This window comes from Trachurus trachurus (assembly GCF_905171665.1).
Source record: "Trachurus trachurus genome assembly, chromosome: 10".
Lineage (NCBI taxonomy): Eukaryota > Metazoa > Chordata > Actinopteri > Carangiformes > Carangidae > Trachurus > Trachurus trachurus.
In genome coordinates this window covers 1099576-1126056 of record NC_139894.1, presented here as the reverse complement: position 1 = coordinate 1126056, position 26481 = coordinate 1099576, and the positions used below count along the sequence as shown (strand labels likewise).

The window sequence follows — 26481 nt, the reverse complement described above, 5'->3', positions numbered from 1 at the left end:
GTTTTGTTTTTTTGGGGACTTTTTCTGCATTTATTCTGAAAGGACAGCTGTGGAAAACTGGTGCGAGTTTGTAGTTTTCACCAAAGTTCGTACTTTTACTGGAAACACACAGAACTCAAATGTCTTCTAATGCGCATCATTTCCCAGTTATTTGAATCACTTTGGATGGAAACATACGAACGAGCAAACGTGTCCTTTTTAGTTCATCATCTCCTCTCCACAACTACACAGCTGTTAAATGATGTCACTCACTCATAGCCCCCCCCCCCCCCCCCCCCCCCCCCCCCAAATCATTCATGTAGCAGTCACTTTACCTTGGACCACATAGGAAACTGGGTAAAATTGTCCCTAACCCTGTATATGTGGTGACGTTTTTTTGTTTTTTTGCATTGCATACAAGTCTGTCTTAAATGTCATTTCAAGTGGCATTAGAAACGTCTTAAAAAGTCTTAAATTTAACTTGTCTTAAACTGTAGGAACTCTGGTATATGAATGCCCCCGCAAACTGTCTGCGTTCTCTCTGCACACCGTGTATCATGGTGCCTTGACATAGTCGGAGAGGAAGTATATAGAGCACATGTGTCTCCAGAAGTGGTGCGACGAAAGTTCCTTAGAGATCAATGTAACAAAAACACAGGAACTTGTCTTTCATGAAAAGGACCCTGTGGAGCCCCTTAGAATTAGGGGACAGATTATATAGTCTACTTGCCAACAATGAGTACCCGGAAATGTTGAGTACCCCAAAGTTTTATGTTAGAAATAGATAGTATGGGTCCCCAGTATTCAGAAACTGCCGGATGCTAACTTATATATATTGGGCAATTAGCATAATTGACATAATTAGCATAAATTAGCATAATTGCCTATATGGGCAATATTTCAACAAAATTGACTTGGCTGATCTGGGCAATATTGGAGTGGTTTTAGGGGTTATTGATGATGCTGAATCCATTCATCCATCCATCATTTTCAAAATTCAAAATGGCTGTCTAAACTGGAAGTGACCAGATTTTGAATTCCATCAAAATCAGTCCACTGGCGGTTAAAATCTGGTCACTTCCGGTTTAGACAGCCATTTTGAATTTTGAAAATGTCAGAAATGGATTCAGCATCATCAATAACCCCTAAAACCACTCCAATATTGCCCAGATCAGCCAAGTCAATTTTGTTGAAATATTGCCCATATAGGCAATTATGCTAATTTATGCTAATTATGTCTGTTATGCTAATTGTCCAATATAAATAAGTTAGCATCCGGCAGTTTCTGAATACTGGGGACCCATACTATCTATTTCTAACATAAAACTTTGGGGTACTCAACATTTCCGGGTTCACAATGGGGCCCTATGGGCTGGCAAGTAGACTATTAAATAAAGGCTAATAGAATAATAAATGACAGGTAAACTGAGCCGTCCTTCCATCCTCCGTCCATCCAGGTGCGCTGAACGAGATGGCGTCCCACCCCGGTTACTACGGCGACCTGGTGGAGCAGGCCATGGGGCTGTGCTCGTTGGCCACGGAGGAGATCGAGCGCGACCTCCACCGCTCGATGCCCGAACACCGAGCCTTCCAGAACGAGACGGGCATCGCCGCGCTGCGCCGCGTCCTCACCGCCTACGCCCACCGCAACCCCGGCATCGGATACTGTCAGGTACCGCCGCGCCATACCATAATAACCAGTGGTGTAGTCCATGTGATACTCAGGTATACCCAGTATAAATACTTCAGTATACCCAGTACAACAAAACTATCTAACTAAAGTAAATGTCAATAGTTCTCAAAGTGGGAGGGTGGACACGATTCAAGGGGGTCCACAACTTTTTCTGGAAATTTTACCACTTTTTCCTAGAATGTTTTTGAGAAATTTGACCAGTTTCTTCTCAATTTTTCTGTTCTACTTTTTACTATTTTTTTTAAAGAAATTTTACCCCTTTTTGTATTATTGTTTGCCCTCCTTTTTTTTGAGAAATTTTACCACATTTCTCTATAATTTTTTGAAAAATTTTACCACTTTTTCTAGAATTCTTGAGTAATTGTACCAGTTTCTTATCAATTAAAAAAACTAACAAAAACTTTTTACTATTTACTATATAGGCTACTATTTTTACTTTTACCACTTTTTTTTCTTCTTTTTTTTTACTATTGTTTGACTTTTTATTTTTTTTTATTTTACCATTTTTCCTAGAATTTCTTTGAGAAATTTAACCAGTTTCTTCTAAAATTTTTAAAACATCTCCCCCTCCAGGCCATGAACATCGTGACCTCGGTGCTGCTGCTCTACTGCACCGAGGAGGAGGCCTTCTGGCTGCTGGTGGCGCTGTGTGAGCGGATGCTGCCGGACTACTACAACACCAGAGTCGTCGGTCAGTCGCACAACAAACCTCATTTTCATTTCATTTCATTTATTGTTTATTTGATGAGGACAATGCACATTAATGGACAATTAGTGATGTGCACATCACGTCATGTAAATGTGCCAGATTTAGCTTAGAGCTCATTTCCATCCGTAGTCCTCACATTTAAAGACTGTCAGACATACCGTACAAAAAAACAACAATAGGAAGCTACCTGCGTAAGTGTAAGAGAAGACATAGTAATAGCAGCAGTTACAACAATAAGAGAACAGATAGCAACCTGCATAAATACAAGAGAGCGCTAGCAGCAGTTATGTATATCAGTAAAAAAAAAAAGAGAAATAAGAAAACAGGTAACAATGCCATGCAGCGCTGCATAGCATTGTTACCTGCATAAATATAAGAGAAAACAGAATATTTGCAACAGTTTCACAATAAAATTACAATACAGAATAATATATTATAAGAAATAAGGGCTACAGTATTACTGTATTAAAGTGCTGGTAGATATTTCATTCATGGGTGCAAATTTGATGGGACAGTAACCATTCTTTAAGCTGTTTTTTGAATGCATTAAAGGGATAGTATCATTTTTTTAAAGTGTGGTTGTATGATCTCCAAATAGCCCCTAAGTACTTTAATTGCAGTAGAAGACTCTCTGCACTCCTCCCGTTAGCAACGCCAGCCCATAATAGCCCTGCCCAGAGATTTACAACATACAGTGTTGTGAACAGACCCAAAGAAACGGCCTATTTTCACGGCCTAAAAGAGGTTTTTCCTGAAAAAAAATACACAGTTCCATTGTTCACTATAATATAATTTTTTCCAGCCCTTCAAAGTGCAGGAAAAACACAGTTTTTATTTGGACCTAACCAACTCACGTATCCCTCCGCCCAGGGTTAGCGCCCGCCGATCAGCAGTTGGTTAGGTCTTGGTTAGGTAAAACCTCTTTTAGGCTGTGAAAGTAGGCCGTTTCTTTGGGTCCATTCACAACACTGTATGTTGTAAATCTCTGGGCAGGGCTATTATGGGCTGGCGTTGCTAACGGGAGGAGTGCAGAGAGTCTTCTACTGCAATTAAAGTACTTAGGGGCTATTTGGAGATCATACAACCACACTTTAAAAAAATGCTACTATCCCTTTAAGCTGTTTTTTGAATGCATTAAAAGTAGGACTGTCTCTGATTGGGCATCAGATGAGATGAGGGGCCAACGTGACTCCTGTCAGGGCTGGGCTTTGACCGGTGTGTGTGTGTGTGTGTGTGTGTGTGTGTGTGTGTGTGTGTGTGTGTGTGTGTGTGTGTGTGTGTGTGTGTGTGTGTGTGTGTGTGTGTGTGTGTGTGTGTGTGTGTGTCTGCAGGAGCGCTGGTGGACCAGGGTGTGTTCGAGGACCTGACCCGAGCCTTCCTGCCGCTGCTCTACGAACACATGCAGGACCTGGGCGTCATCTCCACCATCAGCCTCTCCTGGTTCCTCACGCTCTTCCTGTCCGTCATGCCCTTCGACAGCGCCGTCCTATTGGTCGACTGCTTCTTCTACGAGGGCATCAAGGTCATCTTCCAGGTACGGCTCTGGGTCTGACTCTCCAGGTGGAACACGGTGTTGGTGCTAATGCTGCGTTGTAAAAAATGAATTGAACGGAGTCGAACTCAGAAATTACAGGTCGGAAACTCGGGTATCATATCAGAGCTCAAAACTTGGCAGCCCTCGTCCTAAACGGTTAGAATTTAGACATTTTAATTTATTTGTTGAGGTTTTAATGCATATTTTTTTGTATTATTGCAGTAGCCTACCGTAGATGACCATTTATTAGCCCGGGCGTTTAATATGCTAAATGGACTTGGAGCCCGGACGTTTATAAGAACCAGGCGCGTATTTGCAACAGGCTACAATTTATTTTAGCAATGAGCAGCACCAGACCATCATGCTGAGAACAAGGAGCTCACCATAGGACCACTGGAATAAAACTCCTCCCGACATCGTTATAGACATCAAACAATAAATACAAAGACTGTGTTACCGCGACACAGGGAGCTGATCAGAGCAGCCAATCAGATCAGTGTTATGAACGATAGCGGGGGGAGAGGAGGGGGGGGGTCGATCGCGGTAATTTCAACACTGTACATCAGCGCAATTATCTATTTGTCTTTGTCTATTAGCAGTCCAGCACGACCTGTCCCGCTAGCGCACCTGTGTTTGTGTGTCTGTGTCTGTGTGTGTGTGTGTGTGTGTGTGTGTGTGTGTGTGTGTGTGTGTGTGTGTGTGTGTGTGTGTGTGTGTGTGTGTGTGTGTGTGTGTGTGTGTGTGTGTGTGTGTGTGTGTGTGTGTGTGTGTGTGTGTGTGTGTGTGCGCCTGCATGCGGGAGAGAGAGCGAGAGGAGGGGCTGACTGACAGAAGAGGTGAGAGCCGGTGAAGCGCTGTTAAAAAAAACTTTTGTTTTCTGTGCAAGACTATGGTAAACACTTAATCGCCCGGGCGTTTAATTGAACCGGCGTTTATTATGTCAAATGAGCTCGGACCCCGACGGCTGTTAGAGCACAGGCGCGTATTTGCACGCGGGCGACTATTTGGTCATCTACGGTGTACAGTCTTTTTACCAATAAAGCCGTGTACGTTTAAGTTCCTGTGTGTGTGGGTGTGGAACTCTTCCGGACGCGTGTCCACAAACCTATGTCCATTCACGTGAGGTCGTTTGCATAATAATAATTATTTATTTACACATAAAGTCCAGGTAAGCACAGGATTGCTGCTCTCGGTCTTGACACGGTCTTGACACGGTCAGAAAACTTTTTGCTCTCCTCCTCACACACACCGGAGGCCAATTACACCCTCACCTATATCACCTTCACCCAACACAATACCCCCCCTGGTGGTCAAACAGAGAACAGGCAAAATGGCTCCTACATACGGTATATGAAATACGTTTATATTAAAGGGATAGTTCAACATTTTTGAAAATTGGCCCATCGCCATGATCCCCCTAGTAATAGCAGTAGGTTCGTTACCTTTAATTGTTGGTCCAAGCTGCTTTTAGATCGGGGGAGAAGAATACCGAGCGGCGCAGCTACACTACGGAGGCTAATGGAATTTCTTGGTTTTGCTCATCAAACTCAGCAAATACACAACCAAAAAACTCAAAAACGCTGTGGTGGACAAGTTGTGACCTGCACATTCACCACGCTATGAGATAATAGCGGAAAGTTAAGAGAAGTGAAGCAAATACTCGGAACTACTTTCTTCAGTGAACCACTGGTCGGAGGGACACAGTGTGCGCACCTCAGCCAGTGCCGTAGTATACGGACGTATCTGCAGTAAACAGGCGCTTTTGAAATCACTCCGCCGAGCAGCCGTCTAGAGTGTAAAGTCCGACTTTGCCTCTAAAACAACTCCATCTCGCAACTTTCCGCTATTATCTCATAGCGTGGTGAATGTGCAGGTCACAACTTGTCCACCACAGCGTTTTTGAGTTTTTTGGTTGTGTATTTGCTGAGTTTGATGAGCAAAACCAAGAAATTCCATTAGCCTCCGTAGTGTAGCTGCGCCGCTCGGTATTCTTCTCCCCCGATCTAAAAGCAGCTTGGACCAACAATTAAAGGTAACGAACCTACTGCTATTACTAGGGGGATCATGGCGATGGGCCAATTTTCAAAAATGTTGAACTATCCCTTTAAGCTGTGATTGTTGTATGGTGTGAAATTGCGGCTCCTGGTATGTGATGGAAATAAGGTTTAACTGTTATCAAGGCTGTAACATTATATGTGCACTCATCTGCAGCGTCTCCTCTCCTCCACAATAAACATCATTTACTGCTGCATTGATGTTTCATATTCAGCGATGAGCCACAATACGACAAACTTCCTTCAGGTATCCATGTTTTTTTTCTCCCGAGTTCCTGCAGCGTGAACGCAATGGTGTCGGAAGTCGGAACTTTTCGAGTTGGGATTTCCGATTTGTTACGAACGCAGCATAACACCTGTCTGTCTGTCTGTCCAGGTGACGTGTGACTAAACTACTTCCTGTCGACCTGCAGGTGGCGCTGGCTGTTCTCCATGACAACATGGACGCCCTGCTGTCCTGCAGCGACGAGGGAGAAGCCATGACCATCCTGGGCAGGTACGAGCCAGACCTACAACACACCTGAGATCAGCTCACCTGGTCAATGTTTGTATTGAGACGTCGACAGGTGACGGCAGGGACCAACAGCAGCACCTGTAGACTCACCTGTCAGCTCTCTGTGTGTGTGTGTGTGTGTGTGTGTGTGTGTGTGTGTGTGTGTGTGTGTGTGTGTGTGTGTGTGTGTGTGTGTGTGCAGGTACCTGGATAACGTTGTGAACAAACAGACGGTGGCTCCGCCCATCCCTCACCTTCACGCTCTGCTGACGAGCGGCGACGAGCCTCCGCCTGAGATCGACATCTTTGACCTCATCAAGTCGTCCTATGAGGTCATACCGGAGCGATGACACGTTGTGATGTCATCACACTCATGTACTGTCACTGTTATTTATCACCGTGTGGCCGTCTCACCTGTCTGATGTTTGTTCCTGTCACTGCCCGGTTTGCGTACCGGGCCGCCATCTTGGAAAGCTGCGTACGGCAACTCCACTTGGACAAACTTCATTAGGGCACATACGAGCGGAAGTCTGCTTAAAGTTCTGTAAATTTAAAATACTGAGAAAAAGATTTTAAAATAAAAAGGTAAACCATCTCTGGTGACCCCAACTCAACTCTAAGTTTGTCCAAGTGGAGCTGCCGTACGTACGTAGCTGTCCAAGATGGCGGCGGGGCAGCGACAGTTCCACACAGTGATAAAGATCACACTGATGGGTCTGGCTACTTCCTGGTCCTGAGTAACCATGGTAACCGCGCTGCGTTTTGTCTCCGAGCAGAAGTTCGGGAGCCTTCGCTCCGACGTGATCGAGCAGATGAGGTTCAAACAGAGGTTAAAGGTCATCCAGTCGCTGGAGGACACGGCCAAGAGGAGCGTGGTGAGTGATGATGTCATCAAGGTGCAGGTGATGCTGAAGGGGTTAACACACACCGAGTGTTTACAGGTGTGTGTGTGTGTGTGTGTGTGTGCAGGTGCGGGCGATGATGACGGAGTCGGCCTTCAGCATCGAGGAGCTGGAGGAGCTGTACTGTCTCTTTAAGGTCAGAACTGTACTGTCTCTATAAAGGGATACGCCAACATTTTTTTTCGTGTCTTGCCTCACTCCCGAGTCCATGACCAGCAGATAGACACCATCCTTTCCACTGTGCGTGTAGTAACCATGGAGATAGAGCCGTATCGCCCGTAATTAGCTTAGCTCAAACACTGGAAGTGTATGGGTAGTGTTAGCCTGCCTCCACCTAAAGTCGCTAATTAGCTTAGCTCAAACACTGGAAGTGTATGGGTAGTGTTAGCCTGCATCCACCTAAAGTCGCTAATTAGCTTAGCTCAAACACTGGAAGTGTATGGGTAGTGTTAGCCTGCCTCCACCTAAAGTCGCTAATTAGCTTAGCTCAAACACTGGAAGTGTAAAGGTAGTGTTAGCCTGCCTCCTACCTAAAGTCGCTAATTAGCTTAGCTCAAACACTGTAAGTGTATGGGTAGTGTTAGCCTGCCTCCACCTAAAGTCTCTAATTAGCTTAGCTCAAACACTGGAAGTGTATGGGTAGTGTTAGCCTGCCTCCTACCTGAGCTGAAATCAGCAGTCAGAAGCTGATTTCATTTTAGCTCTAAACTCTGTAAATATATCACTTTATCCACATTTCAAACATGTTTAGGTGAGAAAGTAGCCGTTTAGATCAGCAGTGTGTCGTTAATTTGTCTAAATACCAGCTGTTTACAGTTTTGTTCGGGCGAATTTGGCGCTACTCAAGCTAGCCGTTGTGACCAACGCACTTCCGGTTACTTTCACAAAATAAAACACCCGTTGCCCTTTACATACAGAAAACCATGAGGATAGAATTTGTGCTTTTACTTTGAAACAGGAAGCTAACCTACCCTCGATGTAGCTAGCTTGAACCAAAATAAAGCGTCTTTGCTTGAACCCTCCGTTTTGACCGATCTCGTCCCGTTAGCGGCATTTGACCGCTCAAGATGCCTTACCGGAGAGTTTTGTAGCTCTGAGACGAAGATCGGCCCGCCGGTTTCTGTTTAGAGTTACCGAAGAGTTTCTCTGATGACTTTAGGTGGAGGCAGGCTAACACTACCCATACACTTCCAGTGTTTGAGCTAAGCTAATTAGCGACTTTAGGTGGAGGCAGGCTAACACTACCTATACACTTCCAGTGTTTGAGCTAAGCTAATTAGCGACTTTAGGTGGATGCAGGCTAACACTACCCATACACTTCCAGTGTTTGAGCTAAGCTAATTATGGGCGATACGGCTCTATCTCCCTTGTTACTACACGCACAGTGGAAAGGATGGTGTCTATCTGCTGGTCATGGACTCGGGAGTGAGGCAAGACACGAAAAAAAATGTTGGCGTATCCCTTTAAAGGGATAGTTCACCCAAAATTGAAATTTCCCTCATTATCTCCTCCCCCTCATGTGGACTAAGGGCTGGGAGAAGTTTCAGAGTCCTCCGTGGCTTCTCTGAGTTACAGGGGGTCTCGGCGTAGCAGTGCATGTCCATATGACGGTTGCAAATGGATACCAACTGTCTTCATAACAAAAAGACACACCAAAAAACATCCAAATACCTCCATGCTGCTCGTATGTAATGTCCGTCTTGTATTGAAGCCCCAACATGAGAAATTGTCCCGAAAAAAATTAAGTACGTCTATATTTCAAGCTTGTTTTGTAGCGGAAGCTTCTCGAAGCTCCTCTTCCCGGTTCGTCAAATTCGGACAGGGAAGAGGAGCTTCCGCTATTTCAATTTTGGGTGAACTATCCCTTTAAAGTCAGAACTCTGGATCATGTGACCTCAGTCTGACTCTTGGTTGTGTTGGTTCTGGTCCAGTCCCAGCACATGACCAGCTGCTACTGGGGCTCCAGCAGCAGCGCGGCGTCGGCGGCGCAGCGCCACGACCCCAGCCTGCCGTACCTGGAGCAGTACCGGGTCGACCCGGCCCAGTTCACGCTGCTGTTCTCCGCCGTGGCGCCGTGGCTCTGTGGAGGCCACTCCCCCTCGCTGGCCGCGCGCCTCTTCAGACTGCTGGACCAGAACCACGACGGGCTCGTCAACTTCAAGGAGTTCATCACCGGGCTCAGTGAGATAACCCAGATGAATGGATGAATGGATGAATGGATGATGACAGATGAATGGATGAGTGGATGAATGGATGATGATGTGCTGTGTTCTCAGGTGGGATGTATCACGGTGACATGACAGGTGAATGGATGAGTGGATGAATGGATGATGACAGATGAATGGATGAATGAATGAGTGGATGAATGGATAATGACAGATGAATGGATGGATGAATGAGTGGATGAATGGATGATGACAGATGAATGGATGAATGAATGAGTGGATGAATGGATGATGACAGATGAATGGATGAATGAATGAGTGGATGAATGGATGATGACAGATGAATGGATGAATGAATGAGTGGATGAATGGATGATGACAGATGAATGGATGAATGAATGAGTGGATGAATGGATGATGACAGATGAATGGATGAAAGGATGGATGGATAAATGAATGAGTGGATGAATGGATGACAGATGAATGGATGAATGAATGAGTGGATGAATGGATGATGACAGATGAATGGATGAATGAATGAATGGATGAATGGATGTGCTGTGTCCTCAGGTGGGATGTATCACGGTGACATGACAGATGAATGGATGAGTGGATGAATGGATGATGATGTGCTGTGTTCTCAGGTGGGATGTATCACGGTGACATGACAGAGAAACTGAAGCTGCTGTACAAGCTCCACCTGCCACCAGGTAACAAACAACAACAACAACATAAACAAACAAACAGAAGTAAACACTGGAAAACAACAACAATGTGTTTATCATGTTTGTTTGTTTGTTTGCAGCTCTGTGTCCTGAAGAAGCTGAATCTGCTCTGGAGGCAACAAACTTCTTCACTGAGGTGGAAACACAAGGTACAAACACTACTACTGTTACTACTACTGCTACTTATTAGGGCCACGGGCCATCGCACCGGGCACTGGTCCCAACAGCTATGAAATAGCTGCAGTAGTAACAGTAGTGCCCGGGCACTGGTCCCAACAGCTATGAAATAGCTGCAGGGACCAGTGCCCGGGCACAACTGCGCAAAATTTTGCATTGAAGTCAATGGGACGGGAAAAAAAGACCGAAAAAGACCAATCATTGGAGTTTAACAAACGTCTACTGCTCAGGCATACTTTCACCTAGAGACTCCATTTAAACTTTAAACAGTAGACACGAGTCTTGTGTATTGGTGTATTACTCCACGTTTTGATAGGTCATATAGTTTTTGATCAATCCCTGATCAATGACCATGATCATTTTTGGAGAAATTATGAGATTATAATGGGTGTGTATTGCACGGAATGTTCGTGTCAGAGTGCGTGACATCATCGGTTAGAGTGGGAGAGAGTGAAAAAACATTCTGTATTTTTTCTGGATAAACTGTCAGCACGGCCACAATTTACACTCTACACACATGATTTTTTCAGAATTTGTAGACAAACTTGTTATCTCTCATATCATCTGCTCAAAATATCAGAGAGACTTACAGAATTTACAGAATAAGCCTCTGAGTGCGGCCACGTCTGTCTCTGCTCCTCATTGACTCCAATACAAATATTTTCTGAGAGAAGCAGAACGGCCTGATGTTTTAAAACTGCCAGCGTCGCCAAAATATTTACTGTAGAAACACCAAATCGTACCAACATTTTCAGTAAGTCCTTAGAGCAACGTTGATCTGTGTTTTGTTCTGATAGGAGTTACCGTTTTGTCATGCTAAGCCTTTTGCGAGACCAGTGCAGAGGCAGAAAATCGCTCTTTTTCTCCACGTTTCTGTCTGTCTCAGCCTGGGGGGCCCCTATCGCCGTGGTAACCACCTCGAGTTGCCGTGGTAACCTCTTTGATCCTCAGGCCAGAGCTCGTTAACTTCATAAACAATCCACCTGGCGCTCGTTTAAAAGTTTATAAACACAGACACAGATAAATCAGACTGACACAGGATGCAGCACATAGTGTGTCACACACACACACACACACACACACACACACACACACACACACACACACACACACACACACACACACACACAGACTCTAGAGCCAGCTTCATGTGATTACAGTTACAGACACACACACATCAAAACACACAGGTAACATACAAATGCGCGCGGAAGCGCGCACTCCTCTCCCACACTCTAACACACACAGGTAACTTCATGTGATTATACACACACACACACACACACACACACACACACACACACACACACACACACACACACACACACACACACACACACACACACACACAGGTAACCTAATGTGGTTACAGCTCCTCCATATCAGTGCTTATAGAAAGATGATCATGTGTCTGTCTGATCAGCTCTGTCTTGACCTTAAGATCGTGGGTTTGATTCCCATGTTGACAGAGATGGCAAAACCGGCAGTAGCTCCCGTGGCCCATTCAAAATTTCCCCAGACGAAATTTTCTAGTTACTGTTACTACTACTACTGCTGTTACTACTACTACTATTATTACTTTTACTACTACTACTACTACTACTACTACTACTGTTCCTACTGATATTAGCTACAGTATCAGCTGATCACTGATCACTGACAGATAAATACTGAGTTGTAATTAACATCTATGATTTAAACTGCATGAAAAATCTTTTAACACATCAGAACATTTCCTCCTCTTTCTCCTCTTCCTCTTCCTCATCTTCTTCCTCTTCTTCCTCCTCCCTCCTCCCTCCTCTTCCTCTTCTTCATCCTCCTCTTCCTCTTCTTCCTCCTCCTCCTCTTTCTCCTCTTCCTCTTCCTCTTCCTCTCTTTTATGTGTTTCCCTCCAGAATCTTCCTTCTTGTCTGATCTGGACACAATGGGGCAACAGGAAGTGACATCAGGTTTGTAGTTGTCTTGTGAAACAGGAAGTGAGGTCAGCGAGGTATCGAGTGACCTCACCCTGACATCGTTAGCAGGGTTAACGAGCTTAACGAGCTTCATTTAGCCAGTAACGACCTCAGTGATGATGACGTTTCTTGTCTGTGACCAGGTGAGGAGCCGAAGGACGGAGCAGACAGCGAGGAGAGGAAAGGTAAACGCCCCGCCCACTATGACAAGATATTTTAACATTTAAAGACTGGATGTGTGTTGTAGATCTCAGTTTTGCCTCTTGTCAAAAAGAACATTTCAGATCCACAACTACGTTCTTCCTATAGGACAAATGACATCACTGTAACCATTCATGTGTATGGGGTTTGTCATTACAGATATCTACAGTTCAGTTGCAGATATCCACTATGTGAATTACAGATATCTGTAACTGAATTACCACTAGTACTAATTCCAGTTTGAGATATCTACAATGTGATTCTGACTAGTCATAATTCCAGTTCTAGATATCTGTAATTCACCTCAATTAAAGATATCTACATGTCCCTGTTCAGATATCTGAAATTAAGTTTTGACTAGGAGAAATGACGTTGTAGATATCTGTAACTGGAATTAGTACTAGTGGTAATTCAGTTCCAGATATCTGTAATTCACATAGTGGATATCTGCAACTGAACTGTAGATATCTGTAATGACAAACCCCACACACATGAATGTTACAGTGAAGGAAGAACGTAGTTGTGGATCTGAAATGTTCTTTTTGACAAGAGGTAAAACTGAATTACAGAGATCTTGAATGAAAAATCCAACTATTCAGAATGTAGTTAGGACCAGTCAGAAAGACGTTGTTGATATCTACCATGTTAATTCTGGAGAGTCAAACTTGGCTTTTAAATGTTGAATCCGCTTTGCCATAGCCCTACTGTCTGTCAGGTGTACAGGCGATGCACCTGAGACCCAGTCAGATCATTGGTTGTGACAGTTGTGATGTCATCTCTGATGTCACCTCTCACCTGGTGTTGTTGCAGAGGAGAAGGTGAAGGACTACAGGTATTACCTGAGGATGTGGGCCAAAGAGAAGGAGCCCAAGACCGAGACCATCAAAGACCTGCCCCGGATGAACCAGGTGAGGCCCTGCTCAGGTGTATCCAGGTGTAGTCCAGGTGTAGTCCAGGTGTAGACCAGGTGTAGTCCAGGTGTATCCAGGTGTAGTCCAGGTGTATCCAGGTGTAGTCCAGGTGTAGTCCAGGTGTAGCCAGGTGTAGTCCAGGTGTAGTCCAGGTGTATTCAAGTGTAGTCCAGGTGTAGTCCAGGTGTAGTCTAGGTGTAGTCCAGGTGTATTCAAGTGTAGTCCAGGTGTAGTCCAGGTGTAGTCCAGGTGTAGTCCAGGTGTATCCAGGTGTAGTCCAGGTGTAGTCCAGGTGTAGTCTAGGTGTAGTCCAGGTGTATTCAAGTGTAGTCCAGGTGTAGTCCAGGTGTATCCAGGTGTAGTCCAGGTGTAGTCCAGGTGTAGTCTAGGTGTAGTCCAGGTGTAGTCTAGGTGTAGTCCAGGTGTATTCAAGTGTAGTCCAGGTGTAGTCCAGGTGTAGTCCAGGTGTAGTCTAGGTGTAGTCCAGGTGTATTCAAGTGTAGTCTAGGTGTAGTCCAGGTGTATTCAAGTGTAGTCCAGGTGTAGTCCAGGTGTAGTCCAGGTGTAGTCCAGGTGTATTCAAGTGTAGTCTAGGTGTAGTCCAGGTGTATTCAAGTGTAGTCCAGGTGTAGTCCAGGTGTAGTCCAGGTGTATTCAAGTGTAGTCTAGGTGTAGTCCAGGTGTATTCAAGTGTAGTCCAGGTGTAGTCCAGGTGTAGTCCAGGTGTAGTCCAGGTGTATTCAAGTGTAGTCTAGGTGTAGTCCAGGTGTATTCAAGTGTAGTCCAGGTGTAGTCCAGGTGTAGTCCAGGTGTAGTCCAGGTGTAGTCTAGGTGTAGTCCAGGTGTATTCAAGTGTAGTCCAGGTGTAGTCCAGGTGTAGTCTAGGTGTAGTCCAGGTGTAATTCATTTTCATTTTTCATTTATTAGTTTATTTGAGATGGGACTCCACATATTCATGAACATACAAAAACAATTATTTGATGTAGATATGCCAGATTTAGCTAGAGAGCTAGTTTCCATCCGTGGTCCCATGGTACACAAACAAATAAAATGACATTCAGACATTTAAAACGGTAGATAATAACCTACATAGGGTGTTGGCAGCAATTACAGTTATATTGTTGCAAATTGTTCAGCAGGTGGCAATGCTGCTAGGCAACGCATTGCCACCTGCTGAGAAAGAAAAGAAAAAAAAGAAAAGAAAAGAAAATAATAATAATTCAGGTGTATTCAGATGTATCCAGGTATAAAATGTTACAAATATTAAAAAGAAACAAAAAAAAATCGGAAATATATATATATATATATATCCACCAGAGAACCATTTTTTTCATTTCTTTTTAATATTTGTATACTGTTTTTAATCTATTATTCTTATCTGATTATTATTCTAAGATGTTTGACACTTACGGTGTTCACTATGTGATGTATTTGATCTTGTGTTGTTCACTACGTGATATATGTGATATGTTTGATCCAGTGAAGACGTGACTTTATGTTGTATAGGGCGGCCATCTTATAAAGTATGTTGTAGCTTTCCAAACACCTATTGGCCACTTGTATGATAATCTTCTGTCACGTGATGATTATTATTTTTTGACTAAGTGTTTGTTTGATTGATGATCAGCTGGTGTTTTGGAGGGAGGTCTGGGAGGTTTTATATATATATGGGTCAGTCTCACGCTGAAGAAAGCCGAGGGCTGAAACGCGTCCGTCAGGCACTGCTGTGCGTTTAATAAATGATTCAAGATTATTTTGTGAGTGCTGCCATTTCAGTTTTCTCGTAGTCCAGGTGTGTCCAGGTGCAGTGTTAACCTGTAGCTGCTGTGTTTACAGGAGCAGTTCATTGAGTTGTGTAAGACTCTGTACAACATGTTCAGCGAGGAGCCGTCGGAGCAGCAGCTGTATCACTCCATCGCCACCGTGGCCAGTTTGCTGCTGCGCATCGGAGAGGTCGGCAAGAAGTTCAACAACAACGGGACCAAGAAGACCGAGAAGACCGAGTCTGCAGCTGCTCAGGCCCCGCCCCCTAACCAGGCTCAGGCCACGCCCCCTCTGGCTCAGGCCCCGCCCCCTAACCCCCAGGCCCCGCCCCCTGCTCAGGCCCCGCCCCCTCCCCCTCAGAGGGAGGAGTCAGAGGAGGCCCAGATGTGCCGTGCGCTGGCCGAGGCCCAGCTGGAGCCCCCGGCGGCGGCGCTGTTGCAGACGTCGGACGAAGACGCCAACAAGGAGGACGACACGTCGGTGTCGTCGTACTCGGTGGTGAGCTCGGGCTCGCTGCAGTGCGAGGACATCGCCGACGACACCGTGCTGATCGGCGGCGGCGGTAACGGCGGCGAGCAGCAGAGGCAGCGGCGCGGCAGCTCCCTGGACGTGGATTGGTCGATCACCTTCGAGCAGGTGTTGGCGTCGCTGCTGACCGAGCCGCCGCTCGTCGACTACTTCGAGAGGAAGGTGGACATCCAGAGCAAGATGGCCGCCTGCAAGGCCCAGAGAGCGGTGGAGCGCCAGATAAGCTCCGCCTCCGACCACGAGCTCACACAGCACTCAGTATAACTCACCGATCACCGATAAGGTCCCGACCCACCAGCTGGCTCATGGTGATGACATCACACCGTCTATGGCAACGAGGATTTAACATTTAAAAGCTAAGTTTGACTCTCCGGAAGTAACATGGTAGATATCAACGTCTTTCTGACTGGTCCTAACTACATTCTGAATAGTTGGATTTTTTATTCCAGATCTCTGTAATTCAGTTTTACCTCTTGTCAAAAATTATCCACAACTACATTCTTCCTATAGGACAGATGACGTCACTGTAACATTCATGTGTATGGGGTTTGTCATTACAGATATCTACAGTTCAGTTACAGATATCCACTATGTGAATTACAGATATCTGTAACTGAATTACCACTAGTACTAATTCCAGTTACAGATATCTACAACGTCATTTCTCCTAGTCCAAACTTAATTACAGATATCTGAACAGGGACGTGTAGATATATTTAATTGAGGTGAATTAAAGATATCTAGAACTGGAATTAGTACTAGTGGTAATTCAGCTACAGATATCTGTAATTCACATAGCAGATATCTGCAACTGAACTGTAGATATCTGTAATGACAAACCCCATACACATGAATGTTACAGTGACGTCATCTGTCCTATAGGAAGAACGTAGTTGTGGATCTGAAATGTCCTATTTGACAAGAGGTAAAACTGAATTACAGATATCTACAACACATATCCAGTCTGGCTTTTAAATGTTAAAATAGCTTGTTGCCATAACACCGTCTGATTAGTGTGATGTCACTGATCTGTGACATCACTGACCCTGGTCCAGGTTTAGATTACATCATCATCCCAAATTGTTCCACGCTCTCTCCATTGATCGGATATTTCTCTATTGATCTTGTGAACAGGTGAACAGGACACTAACACAACTCAGTTCTTTTTGTCAAACAAATGTTTTTTTTTTTCCAAGTTAAAGGGATAGTTCACCCAAAATTCAAATTTCAAAACTCATTATCTCCTCAACCCTCATGTGGACTAAGGGCTGGGAGAAGTTTCAGAGTCCTCCGTGGCTTCTCTGAGTTACAGGGGGTCTCGGCGTAGCAGTGCATGTCCATATGACGGTTGCAAATGGATACCAACTGTCTTCATAACAAAAAGACACACCAAAAAACATCCAAATACCTCCATGCTGCTCGTATGTAATGTCCATCTGGTATTGAAGCCCGACTTGAGAAATTGTTCCGGAAAAAATTAAATAAGTCTATATTTTAAGCTTGTTTTGTAGTGGAAGCTCCCAGTGTCTCAGTTCACTGCTCTGCCAGTGTCAGTGTTTCCATTACAAACAAGCTTGAAATATAGACTTATTTAATTTTTTTCGGGACAATTTCTCATGTCGGGGCTTCAATACAAGACGGACATTACATACCAGCAGCATGGAGGTATCTGGATGTTTTTTGGTGTGTCTTTTTGTTATGAAGACAGTTGGTATCCATTTGCAACCGTTATATGGACATGCACTGCTACGCCGAGACCCCCTGTAACCCAGAGAAGCCACGGAGGACTCTGAAACTTCTCCCAGCCCTTATTAGTCCACATGAGGGGGAGGAGATAATGAGTTTGAAATTTGAATTTTGAGTGAACTATCCCTTTAAAATTCAGAATCTTTGAGGTCATGTGATGTCGTGTCATCGAGTCCAAACGTCTCAACATGAACTGACGCGACTGAATCGTCTAAACGGAGCAGAGGAAAGAAAACATGAGGAAATAAAGGACGTTTCTGTACATTTCACTGATATTAACAATATATTGATAAGAAGTCGTATTATTGATGTTTCATCTGTAACTTTTACTTTGATGTCACTTAAGCCTTGATTGTTTGTTTATCTGTCTGCCTGTGTGATGATGCCACAGGACGTTTTATTTGTGTCTGTATATATTTACCAACCTGCTTTTAAATCCATTATATTGATCAGTTATTGATCTCTATTCTGTTCTAATAAATACTACAAATACTCTGCTTTGGTGTCACTTTATTGATTCAAACAAGAATGGATTTGGTTTAGAAGTTTATTTATGTCTGGATCTTTTATTCTAAAGGTCTGAGTCTCAGAAATAAAGTTTTATGTTGAAAAAAAACATGATTTGCACAGTATATATCTATATCATTTAGACACGTTACTGGACTTCATCTGGTGCTCCATCTTTTAGTTTTCTTTTCCTTTTCTTCTTTTTCAAATTGATCAATGAGTGCACATTGTCCCTAAATAAAATCAATCAACATTATATTATATTATATTATATTATATATATTGTGCTATGTTATATTATCATTATACACAAATGAAAAAACAATGTAGATGAGCAACAATGTTTCCATGAGAAGAAGCAGCTGGACCGGTGACCAGGTGAGACTGAGACACAAGTTCAGCTGCTTTTTATTATTATTATTATTTATTTATTTCTATCATCCACAGCAACACGTTGTACAGTTACAAAGAAGAAGAAATAAACTGAGAAACCTGGAAACAAAATGCAAACACTTCTAGAAATACATAGATAAACAAATAAATAAATGAATAATATAAAATATATAAATGAACAGAAGAACAATTCAAAGAAAAAGAATGAAGCAGAAACAAATAAATGAACAGACGACAGAGCAACATTTTTTTTAAACAACTTTATTGACAACAAAAGTATACACAGGACTGAATACAGTTAGATGAAATACGTGTATACAACATTAATACACAACCAAACCATCATAAATACTCCAGGCAAGGCTGGATTAAGAATTCAGAGGCCCATGGGCTAGACTCTAGGAGGCCCTCACGCATGCGCGCGCACGCGTGCACACACACATCCACACACACACACACATCCATGGAGCACACATATTTGTACGTGCACCAATACAACAGACTAGTTTACTAGTGCACCATGTGTGGGCCTAATAGTTGTTTGAAACTCCTGTACAGGAATCACACTGACTAGCTACAGCATATTATAGGAAAATATCACATATTGTCATATAGATAAATTAATCACAAGACCTTCACCACATCATGTTGGTTCTCCCATTCTATGCTGCTGTGGTGATGTAGTGACAAACAGAACTACTGCAGACCAGGAGACATTAAAAATAAAATCTAAACATTCATTCTGTTAGAGCTGAAATACTAGGAAACTATAGAGCCCCAGGTTGAATTTGACTGGAATTGTCCTTTAAAGTCTTATTGCTCTGGGTCACAGTTCACGTCAACTCACGTCATCTGCAGGTTATTGTTTCACTTCACCGTTCTGATGTTGTGTGTGCGTGCACGCAGCGCTGACAGACGCACACATCTACAGGAGCGTTAGCGCATGTTCTTCACGGCGTAGATGATGAACCAACATATATGAGACGTGTTACCGCAGAATAAACGACACGAGCAGCTCAGTGTCTTCAGAGTCGGAGTTTTCTCGTCCACTTACTGACCGTCTGTTATCAGGTCGCTCTGACTGCACTCTGCTCCTCACAGCAGCAGACATGATGCTGCTGGAGCCTCTTCTGTCTCTACACTGACCTGTCGCTCTACTGGACACTGAATCCTCCGCCTCCGACACTAATAAAAAAAAAAAACGTCTCCGTGCGAGGCTTCAAACACATGGCGACTGGAGACAGGCGAGCTGATCACTTTAGCCTATTTACCATCGGCTCCATTTCACCACATTTACTCCCTCCCTCCCTCCCATCGCAATCCCGACTGGAGATCGTTTTTATCGCAATTTAATTAATAGGCTATCTTTTTTTTCAAGTAACAAAATCAATAGCATCCAATAGTGAGTACAAAATAGATTAAATAAAAGTTCAGTTGTGCCACCACTTGTATCAAAAACCACAAGTGCAAAACTAAAAAAAAAAAAAAAACTAAAAAAAAAAAAACACAAAGTGACGAGGCCCCTGGGAGCTCGAGGCCCCCGGGCCACGGCCCAGACGGCCCGGTGCAGGATCCGGGCTTGACTCCAGGGGATGACAGTCACAGCAAGACAGAGAAAACATCAACTTAAATAAATATGTTGTAAAGTTTACAAAGATCAGAAGTTGTAACAGCTTTTTATTCTCACAATCACAGAGGGAGGAGATACTGACCAACATGCAGACAGGTCCAGGAGGTTTGGCTTCTTACCACAACATTTAGACTTATTATGGATAAAATAATTAACAAATTAATCATATAAAACTGAGAATTTAGTTTAAAAAAAAAAAAAATCACATTCAGTGTAGCCAAACAAAACATTGTTCCAGCATAACTGGGGATAGACGACAGACCATGACGTAGATCCTCCGGCCTGCAGGCGGCGCTCTGACGTAACGCGCTGACGGCTTACGCTGTGACGTAGATTATGACGAGTCAAATATACCCGGGAAAAAAACAACAGTCGCTGCTTACGGGGAGGAGGAAACGTGAGGACCAGGACCAGGACCAGGACCAGATTCAGGACCAGATTCAGAACCAGGACCAGGACCAGATTCAGGACCAGATTCAGAACCAGGACCAGGACCAGGACCAGGACCAGTTTAAACCGGTTTAAACCGGTCCATCATGGTCCAGGAGTTCCACGTGCTCAGGTGTTTCTCCTGTGAGAGTTTCCAGGTTCAACAGGTGAAACACACACACACACACACACACACACACACACACACACACACACACACACACACACACACACACACACACACACACACACACACACACACACACACACCGGGGGAATCACCATGGCAACAGACACTAAACTCCAGACGGTTTAGAAACGGGTTTAAAGGTGGATTATATAGAATATATTCTATATTCTAATAGATCCGTTAGTTGGTGTGTTGTGTAGTCTGTAGTCTATAGTGTGTTTCCTGCTGTGAGACTGGTCTGTTGTTGCCAGGCAGCAACTCACTGGGCTTTAACTGGAAGAACTGGAAAAGGAAAAAAAAACAACAACATAAAAACAACATCCCATTAAAAAAAATTAAAATAGTAAAAAGTGGAAACATTAAACATACAACTAAAAGCAAAAAAAACCCAACAGAAAAAGCAGCAGCATGAGATGTTGGACAGAATGTGACTCACATTAAATAATAGTTAGTTCTTTAGCCATAAACACATGAAAACACAAATGTTTTTAACCTGGATTTAAAAATGCATCGACGTGGGTCTGATAGTGGGTTTACTGGCTAGACCTGAGTATCACATACAGGGTTTATATATAGATATAGATATATGTTATGGAAAGCCGTTTTAGTCATAATGAAATTAATTAATTAATGCATAAATAAATAATATAGCCATGAAATGAGTCCCGAATTAAATAAATAGGATGATAAATAGATATAAATGAAATATAAATACATATATTTTTATTTTAAAAACGACATTTTCTTCATCGTGGAAATTTATTTATTTCCAGATACTTTTATTTCATAACGTCACATTTATTTCACTCCTCTTTTATTTCATTCTGCAATATTCAAATGAGGGGGCGGGGTTATCTGGACCCTCTCAGAGTAAAACATCACACGACGGCCTATTCACCTTATTTGGCGCTGGATCTAGTGTGCGGATGTGCTGTTGTTGTGAATTGTTGTATGTATATAAATATATGTATCTTTGTTACAGTCGGTCATTATTCCTACAGGAGCCGATGTAATGTTTGTCACGTGTGTGTGTGTGTGTGTGTGTGTGTGTGTGTGTGTGTGTGTGTGTGTGTGTGTGTGTGTGTGTGTGTGTGTGTGTGTGTGTGTGTGTGTGTGTGTGTGTGTGTGTGTGTGTGTGTGTGTGTGTGTGTGTGTGTGTGTGTGTGTGTGTGTGTGTGTGTGTGTGTGTGTGTGTCAGGTGAAGAAGGCCAACAGGTGGAGCTGTAAGATGTGTGGAGAGAAACAGTCGCTGCTCAAGGTCAGAAAAAAAATAACTTGAACTTTATCTGAGATCAATGAAGCAATAAAGATCAATTATCAATTATTCATCATTATTGATTATGGATCACATCCAGGACAGAGAATCCCAGACCTCGGCTGAGCTCCTAGAGAACCTGTTTGATCTGGTTGTTAAACTGAGTTTTAGATGACGTCACTTCCAAGTCCATATTAGGAACGACCAATCACTGAAGAGAATCCTTCACTAAGAGAATAAATAAACGTCTCAGTGAACAGTTAAAGGGTCAATATGAGTTTATATTCAACCGTGTTCTGACAATAATCTACAAAATAACATTAAATATATAATTTACACTAAGAATGAATCAAATATAAATGTTTCTAATCTTTCCAATTAATTAATTCAGCATCAGAATAGAATAGAAAAACTTTATTGTTTAAATTAGTCTATTGGTAAAAACGGCCCCAGGCCACTGAAACTGTCTGTGATTGGTCGGAGAGTGGAAGCAGCTGATTGGATGACGTCATGGCGAGTGACCACCTGTGATTGGTCGGTTGACAGGAGTTTGGGCGGGGCTCCGGGGCCGACTGCAGGCGCCACGTCCAGAAGCTGAACGCCACCAGAGGAGCCGCGATGGAGCGACAGGAGGACGACGCCTGGTCTCTATGGTGACCTGACCTGCTCCCACAATGCACTGCAGCAGCTCTTTACATCAGTTAGACGAAAAAACACCTCTTCTGACATTTCATAGAATACATTCTCTTTACATATATGCAAAGTAGTCCAGTCATTTTAGGCCAAAAAAAGGGGTCAACGTACAGAAGCAAACTCAACTGGTTTTGTATCCTCAACATGTCCTGAGTGAGGGAGAAAAAGCCCAGAAGAATCCCATTAGGGGAAAGTTTAGAAAAAGACCCAAACATATCCCATCCCATACACATAAAAAAATGTTCACGTGAATAAGGTAACATTTTTAACCTTTAGATATCTGCATGAAAATTACTGAGTTGATTACTGACATTAAGACAAACAAAAAATGTATTACAAGATTTTTGAAATTCTTTGTTAACATGAGCAAATTTGCATAAATCTGCATATATTTGCATAAATTCCACCGTTTTGACGGCACATGTACAGGTAATACTCAGAAAATTAGAATATCGTGAAAAAGTTCATTCACTTCCCCATGATTGCGAACTGTACTGAACCAGACAGAGAGCTTTTAAAGGCTCAGGAACCCTTTGCAGGTGTTTTGGATTAATTGGCTGACAATTTGAGCTACAACATTGAACTTTTTCACGATATTCAAATTTTTTGAGATTCTGATTTTGGGGTTTTCATAAGCTGTAAGCCATAATAATCAAAATTCTAACAAATAAAAGCTTGAAATATCTTGCAATGCCTGTTATGAGTCTAAATAATATATTCATTTCACCTTTTAAGTTGAATTACTTAAATGAATGAACGTTTTCACGATATTCTAATTTTCTGAGTATTACCTGTATATATGAAGTTGCTGTGGTGGTACCGGCATGAAAATTGGAATGAGTCGACTCCATCGGTCAACCGACAAGTTGACCACTTTAAATTTCAAGATGACTGCAATTTTTCAAGACAGCCACATCCTTAGTAGAGCAGGTATGACATTACGTATAGCTAATTTGCATTCATACAACACCTGATCTAAACATTGAGTAGAGCAGGTGAAAATGTCTTGTTCAATCTTGTTAACATATTACAGTTAAAAAACTTAAGGAATGGAACAAATTTAGGCCCATGAGCATTAATAGAGACGGAGCATGTCATACCTGCTCTACTAAGGATGTGGCTGTCTTGAAAAATTGCTAATTTGTGCAAATTTATGCAAATGTGCTCATGTTAACAAAGAATTTCAAAAAACTTGTAATACATTTTTTGTTTGTTTTAATGTAAGTAATCAACTCAGTAATTTTCATGGAGATAACTAAAGGTTAAAAATTTTGTGTGTATATGTAGGCTACAGAAGCACCTATGCATAAATACTGTAAAACTGTCCCGTCTAAATAAACAGGACATTTACATTTAGGCTATGCAGTGTCATTTTGAATTCTATTTTACACCGGGGTGCCGTGAGATTTGATGCACTTTTGAAAGGGGCCCTGACTGAAAAAGGTTTGAGAAACACTGAGTTAGTTAGACGAGCACTGGAATAAAAGAAAGTAACGACACAGCATCGGTCCAATGGCAGCGCCTCCTGGTGGAGGAATATGGGAACTACTGACATCTCTGCATTGTTGGTGAATGAGCAGTGTGGTGTTTTCAATCATTTAAGGACATTTATAGATCACCCACGTTAATAGCATCATTGAGGATCCTTTACAGATAAACATTAACACATAGGATATAATAGTAAAAACAACAGTTGTCTACATGAATGTTTCAATCTACATTTTATAATAAACTAATTCTAAGTATAATCTGATATGACCAAGACACCTAAAAACAAAAACACGGCCGTTTTCATCAATGTACCAGCAAGTGGGCAACACACATACATTGGAGTGAATGGGTTTTCTGGGCGTTTTTGCAATACCCATATCCTGCCACTAGGGGCGCAAAACCCTTAAACCCTTACACCCTTAAACCCTTAAACCCTTACACCCTTAAACCCTTAAACCCTTACACCCTTAAACCCTTAAACCCTTACACCCTTACACCCTTAAACCCTTAAACCCTTACACCCTTACACCCTTACACCCTTACACCCTTACACCCTTACACCCTTAAACCCTTACACCCTTACACCCTTAAACCCTTACACCCTTAAACCCTTAAACCCTTACACCCTTACACCCTTAAACCCTTACACCCTTACACCCTTAAACCCACCACGGGAGTCTATGGAGGTGCTCTAGCATCAGTGATGTCACCTGACTGACTGACTGCTGCTGCTGCTTGATCACAGGGAGGAAGAGGAGGAGGCAGCTGGAGAGGAAGAAGCTGAGCAGGAGGCAGACGACCAGGTCACAACACACACACACACACACACACACACACACACATATTCACCTGTACCAACTTATTATTACATCCTGTGTCCACTAAAGTTCATTCCAACCAGTGTATATGTGAAGCAGCAGCTCTACGTCGCACAACAACAACACCACGCACGATGTTAAAGGGATAGTTCACCCAAAATTCTAATTTCTCTGAGTTCCAGCGGGGCTCCGTGCAGCACTGCATCATGTCCATATGACGGTTGAGAACGGAGCTCACTTTTCTTCGTCCAAAAAGACACACCAAAAAACATCCAAATACCTCCATGCTGCTCGTCTGTAATGTCCCTCTTGTATTGAAGCCCCAACATGAGAAAAAAAATTAAATAAGTCTATATTTTAAACTTGTTTGTATTGAAGCCCCGTGTCTGTGCAAATGATTTGCACTGACAAAGACACAGGCAGCAGGCAGACACTGGGAGCTTCCGCTACAAACAAGCTTAAAATATAGACTTATTTAACTTTTTTCGGAACAATTTCTCATGTCGGGGCTTCAATACCAGAGGGACATCACATACGAGCAGCATGGAGGTATCTGGATGTTTTCTGGTGTGTCTTTTTGTTACGAACACAGTTGGTATCCATTTGCAACCGTTATATGGACATGCACTGCTACGCCGAGACCCCCTGTAACTCAGAGAAGCCACGGAGGACTCTGAAACTTCTCCCAGCCCTTAGTCCACATGAGGGGGAGGAGATCATGAGTGAAATTTGAATTTTTCGGTGAACTATCCCTTTAATTTGTGTCGTTGTGGAAGGAACGCGTTGGAACGACAGCTTCACCTTCGAATGTTCTCATTTAAAAATAATTATAATTCTGTTTGAATAGAGAAGTTGGTCCTGACATCCCTGCTCTGCTCTGCTCTGCTCTGCTCTGCTCTGCTCTGCTCTGCTCTGCTTGGCTCTGCTCTGATTGGCTCTGCTCTGCTCTGATTGGCTCTGCTCTGATTGGCTCTGCTCTGCTCTGATTGGCTCTGCTCTGATTGGCTCTGCTCTGCTCTGATTGGCTCTGCTCTGCTCTGCTCTGCTCTGCTCTGCTCTGATTGGCTCTGCTCTGATTGGCTCTGCTCTGCTCTGATTGGCTCTGCTCTGATTGGCTCTGCTCTGCTCTGATTGGCTCTGCTCTGCTCTGCTCTGCTCTGCTCTGCTCTGATTGGCTCTGCTCTGCTCTGCTCTGATTGGCTCTGCTCTGATTGGCTCTGCTCTGCTCTGATTGGCTCTGATTGGCTCTGCTCTGATTGGCTCTGCTCTGCTCTGCTCTGCTCTGATTGGCTCTGCTCTGCTCTGATTGGCTCTGCTCTGCTCTGCTCTGCTCTGATTGGCTCTGCTCTGATTGGCTCTGCTCTGCTCTGATTGGCTCTGCTCTGCTCTGCTCTGCTCTGATTGGCTCTGATTGGCTCTGCTCTGCTCTGCTCTGATTGGCTCTGCCCTGCAGGTGGGACAGACTCAGGTGAGCCGCTGGAACAGGTACCTGTCGGCCCCGGAGGAGGCGGAGCCAGAGGAAGACGGTGTTCTGATGGA

General features: G+C 43.4%; 2 protein-coding genes across 2 annotated transcripts in view; both read left to right on the top strand.

Moving 5' to 3' along the window:
• The window catches only part of tbc1d9b (TBC1 domain family member 9b), a 32220-nt gene extending 16059 nt beyond the window's left edge, over positions 1–16161 (top strand). The window contains exons 10-23 of the mRNA XM_083980398.1: positions 1437–1651; positions 2246–2363; positions 3713–3915; positions 6383–6465; positions 6665–6794; positions 7239–7337; positions 7432–7500; positions 9296–9545; positions 10174–10239; positions 10335–10403; positions 12327–12380; positions 12530–12571; positions 13398–13495; positions 15335–16161. Of these exons, the coding sequence (XP_083836524.1) occupies positions 1437–1651; positions 2246–2363; positions 3713–3915; positions 6383–6465; positions 6665–6794; positions 7239–7337; positions 7432–7500; positions 9296–9545; positions 10174–10239; positions 10335–10403; positions 12327–12380; positions 12530–12571; positions 13398–13495; positions 15335–16054 (2216 nt within the window). The 3' untranslated portion in view covers positions 16055–16161. The remainder of the gene's footprint in view (positions 1–1436; positions 1652–2245; positions 2364–3712; positions 3916–6382; positions 6466–6664; positions 6795–7238; positions 7338–7431; positions 7501–9295; positions 9546–10173; positions 10240–10334; positions 10404–12326; positions 12381–12529; positions 12572–13397; positions 13496–15334) is intronic.
• A 4353-nt stretch (positions 16162–20514) lies between these two features.
• Positions 20515–26448, top strand: mrnip (MRN complex interacting protein). The gene is made up of 4 exons (XM_083980073.1): positions 20515–20662; positions 21884–21943; positions 22487–22593; positions 26396–26448. Exons 1-4 carry the CDS (start codon positions 20603–20605, stop codon positions 26412–26414), a joined length of 246 nt encoding a protein of 81 aa, XP_083836199.1. The 5' UTR covers positions 20515–20602; the 3' UTR covers positions 26415–26448.
• The last annotated feature ends 33 nt before the right edge of the window (positions 26449–26481 follow it).

Bases quoted from the DNA above. Each gene is read 5' to 3' on its own strand.
- mrnip (XM_083980073.1), top strand. From the start codon at position 20,603: ATGGTCCAGGAGTTCCACGTGCTCAGGTGTTTCTCCTGTGAGAGTTTC. The intron at 20,663-21,883 runs GTGAAACACACA...TGTGTGTGTCAG, and splicing joins AGAGTTTCCAGGTTCAACAG to GTGAAGAAGGCCAACAGGTG. The intron at 21,944-22,486 runs GTCAGAAAAAAA...GTCGGTTGACAG, and splicing joins AGAAACAGTCGCTGCTCAAG to GAGTTTGGGCGGGGCTCCGG.